Raw genomic sequence first — 11,096 nt, 5'->3', positions numbered from 1 at the left:
GGGGTGAGCGGCAGGCACACAGAGACGTCCCGGGGAAAGTGAATGCTTTCTTTTCACCTTTCCCGATCCGGCGTGTCCCTTCCTGCGGTTGTGAAGGAGCTGTGTGTGATCCGCGGGGTGTGTTCGTGCCTGGGAACGCGCGGTGGTCCCGGCCCTGCTGCTGAAGTGTGCATGGAGTGTTGTAGTAGTGCGCGTTGCTGAATGCTGCGGGTCAGGTACGAACGAGGACAAGGTAACGCTGGGGCAGGAGGTGGGATTAAGAGCTGTACGATAAAGTGCCAAGTTGTATCTGTGTAGAAGCCTTGAGAGAGCAAGCCTGTCTAGGCTGTGGGGCAGACTTCAGGCCAAACAGACAGACTCTAATTATTGTTAATTAGCACCCTACAAGGAGAAATTCTCTTCTAGCTGTATGAGGGAGTGGCTTTTTCCTAGCAGCACACACATTGTGCCACATTCCATCTCACTTAATCTCCTCTTGCTTAATAGTAGTGTTGTAAGCACAGCGAGTCCTGTTGTCATCAGTTTATAGGTGGCTGTGTTGGTTCTGTCTCAGTAGGTACATACTAGCAAAACCAGAGTGTGCTGTGAGGAAAACAACGTAATGCAGAGAATGCCTCAGGTTTTGGCCTGAAATGTGGATGTGTTAAACCCTTGGGCTAAAAGTTACTCCTGTTTTTTGTTTGTTTAACAATGATCTCAGATTATGAAACAACTTGGGTTTTGATAATGTTCGTACAAATTATTTTCTCAACAGCTTCCAGATGCATGGATATCACCTGAATCTTCTTATCAGTGCTTAAATTGTGTGTGAACTTGCCCTAACCATGAGTGGCTCCAAACCTGATATTCTGTGGGCCCCACACCACGTCGACAGATTCGTTGTGTGTGATTCGGAACTGAGTCTTTACCACATTGACTCTGCTGTAAGTTCAGAGCTCAAGGCAGGGTCCCTGCGGCTGTCAGAAGAAACTACGGCTACGCTGCTGTCGATAAACTCGGATACGCCGTACATGAAATGTGTGGCTTGGTATCCAAAGTACGATCCTGAATGTCTCCTTGCTGTTGGACAGGCCAATGGCCGAGTGGTACTCACCAGTCTTGGTCAAGATCACAACTCCAAGTCTAAAGATTTGATAGGCAAAGAGTTTGTTCCCAAACACGCACGGCAATGCAATACCCTCGCGTGGAACCCGCTGGATAGCAACTGGCTTGCTGCTGGGTTAGATAAACATCGTGCTGACTTTTCAGTCCTGATCTGGGATATCAGTAGCAAATATGCCCCAGAGACTGCAGTTGCTACAGAGAAAGTAAGACTGTCAGCAGGAGATACAGAAGCAGGACTGGTAGTAACAAAACCGCTGTATGAATTAGGACAGAACGATGCCTGTCTCTCTCTCTGTTGGCTTCCACGGGATCAGAAGCTGTTGTTAGCTGGAATGCATAGAAATCTGGCTATCTTTGATCTGAGGAACACAAGCCAGAAAATATTTGTAAACACCAAGGCTGTCCAAGGAGTGACAGTTGATCCCTATTTCCACGATCGCGTAGCTTCCTTCTATGAAGGTCAGGTTGCCATATGGGATTTAAGAAAGTTCGAAAAGCCTGTTTTGACCTTGACAGAGCAACCAAAACCCTTAACAAAAGTTGCATGGTGTCCAACAAGAACTGGACTGTTAGCTACTTTAACAAGGGATAGTAATATCATTAGACTGTATGACATGCAGCATACGCCCACCCCTATTGGAGATGAAACTGAGCCAACAATAATTGAAAGAAGTGTCCAGCCGTGTGAAAACTACATTGCTTCATTTGCCTGGCATCCCACAAGTCAAAATCGAATGGTAGTAGTGACTCCTAACAGGACTATGTCTGACTTCACAGTTTTTGAAAGGATTTCTCTTGCATGGAGTCCAGTGACATCCTTAATGTGGGCTTGTGGACGACACTTGTATGAGTGCACAGAAGAAGGAAAGGCTAGTTCCTTGGAAAAAGACATAGCAACCAAAATGCGGCTCAGAGCTCTGTCAAGGTATGGTCTTGATACTGAACAAGTTTGGAGAAACCACCTCCTAGCTGGAAATGAAGATCCTCAGCTGAAATCGCTTTGGTATACTCTGCATTATATCCTTTATTTTGCTGTGGTTTCTATCCTAAAGAAGTAATACACCTTTATTGTAAAGCACTTACATGAAATGCATGAAATGTTTTAAATATTGCGCCACATCCTCTAAATTATTTGCCTATGGTAACAGGGTGTGATTTTAAATTTTTAAAAAAAAAGCTTTTCAAACACTTGGGAAAAATTAAGCTTCCTATACAAGAAAATACTTATGAAGCAGTATACGGAAGATATGGATCAAAAGCTTACAGGAAACAAAGGTCCCTTAGTTTATGCAGGCATTAAATCAATTGTGAAGTCATCTTTGGGTAAGAATATTTCAACTTTGCTAAGTTCTGTCATAGTTTGTTTGCAGAATGATGCGCTCAGTGGTTTGTCTTTCATAATTGTTCAAAGAGGCTATTTAAAAGACACCAAACCAGTATTTCTTTTCTTTCTTTTCTGTTTGTGTTTTAATAATATACATTTAACAGTTTATGTTGTAGTAATTTCCAGAGTTTTCAGTGCTCTTGTTCAGTCAGTAATCATAAAAGCATAGTATCCTCAGAAGTAAATATGTGAATTATTTCAGACTTTGGAGTTTTGACTGTGGCACTGAAAATTCTTGCTCCCCACATAACTTTTATTTTCAAAGCTCCACATCTGGGTGTAGTTCTAGGAAGGTGACTTTGCTGTAGTCACTGCTAGTGTATTAAGTACGTTTGTTTAACTATGTTGTACAACTCTGCACAAGCTGCCTTGCCTTGTTCTGGAGTGGTAATCACCCCTGATGCGTCACATTCTGCCTCTTGTGCTCACTGAAGTTTTTATTAGTATAACCTGTTATTGGAATCTTCCTTCTCTATTTGTTTTGTGTATGTTTATTGTTATTATTACTAATATGAATACTCCTTGGAGCAAAAAATAAGACTTCAGTGGTGGGAAAGCTTCTAACATGATGCTGGCTAAGAAGAGAACTGATGGAGCAGGTGCTTGACTGCGTATTACGTATTTTCAATTTGAACATGCTGATAGCTCCTGTCAGCTGTAACAAGGTAGAGGAAAGAAAAAAGACTTAGTGGGGAATATGTGTCATGTTTAAGTGCATGATTTTTAGCAGATCAAAATAACTTTTTTTTGTGTATGCTGCTCCTTACCATCTAATTTTTAGCGATGTTAAAGTACCAAAATATGGCACTCAGCTTTTGTACTCTGGTTTGTGATTGAAATCAAAGTGTTGTGTTGTGATTGCAATTTAAATTGTGATTTAAGCATAATTTTACTTACTTCCCCTTTCTAGGAACAACAGAAAACCTCAGGCACAGCAGGAGTGGATCTGATAGACAGGCAGATATTATTCAGTATCTGAGTGAGGAGAGATCCTTGGCTTTGCAACTCTGTGGGTGGATAAAGAAGGGAACAGACTTAGATGTGGAACCTTTTCTAAATTCCTTGGAACAGGAAGGAGACTGGGAACGAGCTGCTGCTGTAGCACTTTTCAACTTGGACATACGGCGAGCAATACAAATTCTAAATAAAGGAGCTTCCTCAGGAAAAGGTGTGTGATTGTGTTTAGTATCTTTTATTTTGGCACTGTATCACCTTAGTATATCTTTCATTTCTGTTAACAGGATTATGGAAGATGGTATGGAAAAAATGCCTGTTGTCTTAGAAAATTGTTACTAGAAGCAGTTTTATTGGAGCTTGAGAATCTGATAGATGCTTGTATTTCACTCCTCAGACTACCATATGCCAAACTGTAGTTAAAATAGATTGTACATTGCAGCATTTCCTGTTGATAAATGTCCCAGAAAGAGTTGCACTTGGAACCAGTGGGATTCTTTTACTTTAATGGAATTGCTTCTCAGCTAGATGTGATGTATATCTTGTTCAGTTGAGCTGTATCATCAGCGCGATGGCCATGGAATAAGTAAAACAATATTCAGGGTCTGCAGAAAACATTTGGTTTTGGAGTAATATTTGGCAAGAGTTGCAATGTATGATGGAAAAGGTAGGAGGATACTGGAGCCAGGAGATGGAGGTATTTTTGTTCTGACTTCTTGCCAGTATTCCTCCTACAACTCTGCTTTGCATCTGTGTTCTCTTATTAAATTAGAAAGATTATCTTGCCACTAGAGTGGGTAGATAAGACTCGAAGGGAGCTGTTAAGGTTCCTTTATTTTTAATATTTTTCCCTTTTTAGTGAGGCAAAGTGCATGTGTCTGCACTTTCCATAGGGAAGGTTCAGGCTGGAGGCACACAATCTTCAAATTCAAGAATAAAATTGAACTTCCTGACAGAATCTTTAGATGAAATAGTCTTCATGTTTTTAGGAAACTTCTTAACTTGAAGCTGCTATATCAAATTGTCATCCTCCAGCTAGGTCTGTTAAGCAATGGCTGGATATACAATTCTATCCTTTCACTTCTTTTGGATATGCATTATGATAATGACCATCATGATAGCAATTTCAAAATACCAGAACCAGTGTAATGTTGTTTAAAATATAACTGAGGCTGTCAAGTGTGTGGGCTTGTGACTTTTAGAGGTATTAACTTACCTGAGCATTTAAAGCAGAAACTAATATATAAGCTAATTAGTGTATGCACATTTCTTTTAACTAGCTTTAATTCTAGTGCATTTTGTCTTGCATCGGGACAGAGCATTGTGTTTTAAATGGATGCTTTAAATAGCAGTTGTAACTGGATTCTTTGAAGTCCATAACTTGAGTGATATTGTCTCATTGTTTTTCATAAATCAGGTGATCTGAACCTTAATGTAGTAGCAATGGCCCTATCAGGCTACACAGATGAGAAGAACTCACTTTGGAGAGAAATGTGCAGTACTCTAAGACTGCAGTTGAACAATCCCTACTTGTGTGCTATGTTTGCTTTCCTGACAAGTGAGTCTGGTTCATATGACGGTGTTTTGGTGAGTAAATTTCTGTTAGGTCAAATTTCCTTTATGTAATAGGAGCATATATGTACACAGACACATGTAGAGGAAGTGCTATATACTCCATGAATTAATCAGGTTTATTAGAATGTATTATTTTATCCTGATGCTGGCAGATGGCATTTATTTCTGCTTAACAGAGACCTTCTATTAGTGAATGTTATGTTAATGAACAAATCATGCATAAACAGCCAAAATATCCATTATAGTTCACACTTTTTTTTTTAAGAGGGATTTTATTTTTAGCATGGAGTTATCAAACCACTAGAAATACATTTTCAAACTAATTAAAGCTATGGGGAAAAAAAAAAAAGGAAGAGAGGTTAATAATGGAATTGCAGAAAAACCCAGAATAAATGCAGGGGACTTTGCAGAACTTTCATCAAGCTATATTTGCCTTGAATTGTCTTTTTTTTTCCCCCTTGTTTACTTGTTAAAATAATTTCACTGTGCTGAAACAGTAAACAGAGTAGTTTCACATCTTCTGAAATTGATGCAGAATTGCCATGTGAAGAGCAAATTAAGTCTTTAATCATGAGATAATGTGAGCCTTTGGAGGAGTAACATACTTGATTCCTGGTTAGAAAACAATGGAAATACTTGATTTAGTAGGACTTATTTAGCCCAAGGGAGGAGTCCTGTAATGCAGCAGGGTAATTGACCCAAAGCTGTTGAAACCAAAGTTGCCATGATATGATGCTTTTAGGTTAATAAAAAAAAAAAAAAAAGCTAGAATCCCAGAGGAGAGAATCATGAGTCTTTTATTTTTTCCCTCTTTGAGAGGGAGTATTCTTGTTGCCCTGTTGTCAGGTAGTAATTTTCTAGCTTTTTTTATGGATGTATTGGAAACTGACAGACAAAGTGGTGTTTGTTTTTAAATGTAAGTTTTCCTTCAGTGAGACCTGTTAAAGTTTGCATGAAACAGATTTAGCCAAACACATCTTATTTTGGCAATGTCAATCACAATTTCTATTCTGAGAATATCAGGAGGGAAAAATATGGGCACAGCTAAGTACCAGAGTTAATATAGTCAAGTTAGTTTTTTTCTTGTGTTGCGTCTGGTAAAAGCATTAAAAAGAAGAAAGTAGATATTGTTGCATTGCTGCACCTTGAGTGTCAATATAGTTCTGAAAAAAATATTGGCACAGCTAAGTACCAGAGTTAATATAGTCAAGTTAATTTTTTTCTTGTGTTGCATCTAGTAAAAGCATTAAAAAGAAGAAAATAGATATTGTTGCATTGCTGCACCTTGAGTGTCAATATAGTTCTGAGAAATTCATGTTCTGTGTGTTTCTGGTTTTCCACAGTATGAAAATAACGTCGCTGTACGAGACAGAGTGGCATTTGCTTGCAAGTTCCTCAATGATGCTCAGGTAAGTTTGTGGTTGCACATTTAAGCAAACTTTTAAACTGTGCGTTACTCAGAGGTGGAAGAAACTGGGGTAGAGGGGTGAGCAGGGGAAGTAATTAGTCATGAGTGATTTGTTTTTTCTTATCCCAGTACTATATACGGTATGGTGTCATCTGGTCTTAGTTTGTACCTTCAACTTGGTTTTTGTTTGGTTGGTTTAGGGGTTTGGATTTTTGTTTGTTTTGTGTTGTTTTTAATAGTATTCATGATAGCTTGTTACCTGTACAGCTGTTTTACTGGAGAGTGTTTGTACTTAGTATTTATTTCCAGATGTTGATGTTCTCTCAAATTAAGGTTTGGTTTTACAGCATGAATATATAACCTCTCTCTTTGCATTTCCTATGAGGAGGCTTGAAGTTTTTTATAAGTACTTGATTTCATGCAATGTAGGGGATAGAGCATTTTAACTTTTTCTGCATAACATCCAGCAGGCAGCATATTCTGTTAGCAGGAGACAATATTTTTAATATATTGATTAAATTATGTATGTTTTTCATAGCTAAACAGGTTTATTGAAAAGCTGACAAATGAAATGAAAGAGGCTGGGAATTTGGAGGGCATACTGTTAACAGGGCTGACAAAAGATGGAGTTGACTTGATGGAAAGTTATGTTGACAGAACTGGAGATGTCCAGACAGCAAGCTATTGCATGCTACAGGTTAGTGTTTCCATCGAAAATAAGTTTTTTTTTAACAGGAGAAATAAACATAGTTTCTTTAGCTGTGTAGCACTGAATCTTGTGAAGTAGTGTGTTTCTATATGATAATATATATCATGCCTGTTTTGTGGAGTCACTTGAAACATGCTGGGTTAATTGAAAGCATGTGTCTTCACACTCTTTGGCTGAGATAGCTTGAGGAGATAGTAGGAGAAAGAGACAAAATGAAATCATAGTCCTTTTCACTAGCTGAACTAGGGATACCCATTTCCCTGCTTATTGCTGATGTGCTTCCTGACAGGTTCATTATATTTTTTGCTTCCAAGATTTTGATAGAGAACTGAGGTGAGGTTTTTTTGTTTGTCTGTAGGCATTGGGTTTGGGTTTCCCAGCACTGTATTTAACTGCATATGTAATCTTAACAGTGATATAGATTGTGACATGTGAGAGAACTTGCAAGTCCTTCATCTGACAGACACAAAATCTTAGGAAGACATGGCAGCACAAGTATTTTCAACCAGAGAGGAAGACTTAAGAAAACCTTCATCAAACCCACATTATAGTTAAACAGAAAATTCATCTTCTTAAAGACAAATTACACTGTATTATTTCTCATATCTTGTAGTACACTTTGCAAAGCCTTTTGAAATTGTGAATAATATGTATTGTGTGTCTTCAGTGTGTGGCTTGACATTTTTTCCTGCCTGCTTTAGGGTTCTCCATCAGAGGTACTTAAGGATGAGAGGGTTCAGTACTGGATTGAGAACTACAGGAACCTTTTAGACGCTTGGAGATTTTGGCATAAACGTGCAGAATTTGATATCCATAGGAGTAAGCTGGATCCCAGTTCGAAGCCTTTAGCCCAGGTAAATGTAATTCTTGCATGAAGTATGACCAGTCCAGAAAGGAACATGGCATGGTACTTCTGTAAAAAAAAAAAAAAAAGGTTGCTGGCTGCACCTTGGCTTTTATGAGGATTTATGTGCAAAAGAAGAATTCAGTGAAGGCTGCCCTGAAAAAAAAGTAGCTGTGACTTTATAACTGTTTTGATAGAGAGTAAAGAAATCTGGTAAACAACTCTACATTTCTTCCTACCTAATCTAGCAAATTAGCTCTCTGCCATTTTATTATTATTTTTTCTTTTTTAAATATTTTTCTTTCAGATGACAGGTCTTTCAGAAACTGTAATTTACCAACACTTTTTTTTTTTCTGGGGAAACTGGAAACTGTTTTGGTTTTTTTTCCTTGTATGTTGAAAAACAAAATGAGAGATGTATCATCCAGCTGAATTCAGCTTTGGGATGAGAATGATGTTGAAAACAGGGAACTGAATCAAGAACTAGTTCAAATTGTGCCTGTTTCAGTTAGAACAAGTCTCAAAACTATTTTGAAGCCCTTGAAACTAAAAGTGAGCAGCAGCAACTTTATCAGTTCTGAACATTAGTTAACCCAAAAATGAATGCCCTGCCCAAGTGCTATCTTCTCAACCTCTGGTGGCATTTTTAGCCAACATGGTCTTACCACAGCACCTTTCACTCACTACAAACCTTAGGGCCTGAGGGATTCTAAAGAAGACTGGTTTTGAATTCATGTATCAGTCACAGCTGTTTAAGGAGAGCTGCATCTGTACTGCTTTAAGTGGGAGCAAGTTGAGTTCAGTGCTCCATACTTATGTGGTCAACATAAATAACCCCTGAAGAGTTTAAAATATGTGCTTCTTGGTATCAAGTCACTGCTTGTGACATGAGATATGCAGGTAAATAATGGTAGGAAAATCTCATGCTGGGAGCTCCTAGAGTGAGTCACCTGACTATCAGGAGGGAGAGACCAGATTTAATTATACAGTAAGCAGAGTAAACCTAATTTCTTCCATTACTGCAGATGTAGCTTTTTATTATCTTAAATAATACCTTTCTCAGTTGTAGCAATGGTGTATGTTTTTATGTGCTTTTGAAGTAAGTGAGCATCATTAAGGCTCTCTTCTCAGGGCTGTGTGCCATATCTACAAGCCATGATGCTAAGACCTCCTTCACAAGTAGCCTTGGCTTTTCAGAGTGCTCTCTAGAATATCTGGTAGATAGATGTTTATTAGCGTGCATGGATTCGCACACAGGTGTAGCAAAGTGGAACCAAACCGAAAAATTAATGGGCTTTTGTTCTCTTTAGGTATTTGTGAGTTGCAATTTCTGTGGAAAATCAATCTCTTACAGCTGTTCAGCTATTCCTCATCAGGGACGAGGTTTTAGCCAATATGGAGTCAGCGGTTCACCAACCAAGTCAAAAGTTACAAGCTGTCCTGGTTGCCGTAAGCCCCTTCCTCGCTGTGCACTTTGCTTGATAAATATGGGAACACCAGTTTCCAGCTGTCCAGGTATGACAGAGTAGGTTTTAGTTGTTCAGCTACAGTAACAGTTAGAGGCCTAATTAGCAGTTCCTGTTGGAAGATGTTCTGTTGCACTTTTTTCTATATATGCTCACAGTGTAAATATTCATACTCAGCATTTTGAAGGGAGGAAGACCATTAATTGAGAAGTTGTTTATACCCTATCTGATTTTATGATGAAACCTTTGTCTCAGTTCTTTGGTGTCAGGCAGTATGCACAGTTACTTGGTTCTGACAGTTTTCCCAGTGAGATTGTCAGTGAAATTCCATGGTTAGACTGATGTAAAGATTCAAGTATTGTGATGGTCAGTATTGTGAGCTTTACTGCTGTAAGGAATGGACATTGTAGGGATGCTGCATAAGTCCTGGAATGTAAATGAATTAATTTTTAGCTGGAAGAGGAAGAGAGAATAAATTCAATGTGCTGTAGTTTGTCACCAAGTATGCTGCCACAGCTAAGAGATATTACGACTAGAATCTTTTGGTTTTAAATATCTTGGGCTCAGCATTATACAAGGTCTAAATAAAACTAATTTTGTCCCTATTTTTTGTTAGCCTTATTACAGAGCCAAGAGCAGCTGTGCACTTGGCATCTGTTTATGTATCTCTTCTTATTCTTTCACTGATCTGTGTTATGACTTCTAGATTCTTCTAATTCATATCTTAGATTTTGTTGTTTTTTCTAAAGCAGATGATCTCATGAGCAGCAGAACAGACAGACCCATAATTCACTGGAACATAAATCAATCACTGAAACATAAATCACAGTTGAGAGTCTGTCTGTAAAATTTGTGATTTTGTGATTTGTGAAATATGTGAAACAACAGCTCAGCAATATAATTGTTGTTTTGGCATTCCACCAGCTCTTAAGAATTTTACTGGCTTCTCTTTCAAAATCGTGCTGCTTCTTCACATAATGTTCCTGATTTCAAATTTATTCTCATACTGTTGGTGGGACTGAAATATTAATGAAGCATGATGATTTACAAGCATCTTTGTGGTGTGGGTTTGCCTCTGCACAGGAGGATCCAAGTCAGATGAAAAAGTGGATCTTAGCAAAGACAAGAAGTTAGCCCAGTTCAACAACTGGTTTACCTGGTGTCACAACTGTAGGCATGGTGGACATGCTGGGCATATGCTGAGCTGGTTCAGGTAAGCTGATGCTAAAATCTTTGTTATTTCACATGTGTATGCGGCACTGAGTAGGATGTGCTTCCAACACTGTATTTATCATTATAATGTTTAAATAATAAAACTGAACTATGATGCTGAGTTTTTCTGAGATACTATGTCCCTGGACATAGTTTGCAGAATTATTTTACCCGTTTGTTCTTCTTTTTTTTCTGCTCTTCCTATCTAGGGACCACACTGAGTGCCCTGTTTCTGCCTGCTCTTGTAAGTGTATGCAGCTGGATACAACAGGGAATCTCGTTCCAGCAGAGACTGTCCAGGCATAAACATTGTTTGCAAATGGGTGGCTCTCTAGTGGATGTCTATTGTAGTCCAAGCCTGTATTTTAGACAAAGGCAGTTTTTGGCTTACTGACTGTGAAAGAATAAATTGAAATTAAATTAGTAAAGTAATGTGTGTA

At 38.5% G+C, this 11,096-nt stretch overlaps 1 protein-coding gene across 1 annotated transcript; it reads left to right on the top strand.

Moving 5' to 3' along the window:
• Window positions 1-767: 767 nt before the first annotated feature.
• Window positions 768-11,096, top strand: MIOS (missing oocyte, meiosis regulator, homolog (Drosophila)). The gene is made up of 10 exons (XM_009084263.1): window positions 768-2,121; window positions 2,329-2,427; window positions 3,399-3,656; window positions 4,860-5,029; window positions 6,361-6,426; window positions 6,964-7,122; window positions 7,836-7,988; window positions 9,289-9,493; window positions 10,528-10,657; window positions 10,866-11,096. The coding sequence occupies exons 1-10, from the start codon at window positions 825-827 to the stop codon at window positions 10,960-10,962; spliced, it is 2,634 nt and encodes an 877-aa protein (XP_009082511.1). The 5' UTR covers window positions 768-824; the 3' UTR covers window positions 10,963-11,096.

This window comes from Acanthisitta chloris, unplaced genomic scaffold (assembly GCF_000695815.1).
Source record: "Acanthisitta chloris isolate BGI_N310 unplaced genomic scaffold, ASM69581v1 scaffold3041, whole genome shotgun sequence".
Taxonomy (NCBI): Eukaryota; Metazoa; Chordata; class Aves; order Passeriformes; family Acanthisittidae; genus Acanthisitta; species Acanthisitta chloris.
This window is presented reverse-complemented; position numbering and strand designations above follow the sequence as displayed.

Coding starts and splice junctions, on each gene's coding strand:
- MIOS (XM_009084263.1), top strand. CDS start 825: ATGAGTGGCTCCAAACCTGATATTCTGTGGGCCCCACACCACGTCGAC. Junction 7,123..7,835: donor CAAGCTATTGCATGCTACAG/GTTAGTGTTTCC, acceptor TGCCTGCTTTAG/GGTTCTCCATCAGAGGTACT. Junction 9,494..10,527: donor ACCAGTTTCCAGCTGTCCAG/GTATGACAGAGT, acceptor GCCTCTGCACAG/GAGGATCCAAGTCAGATGAA.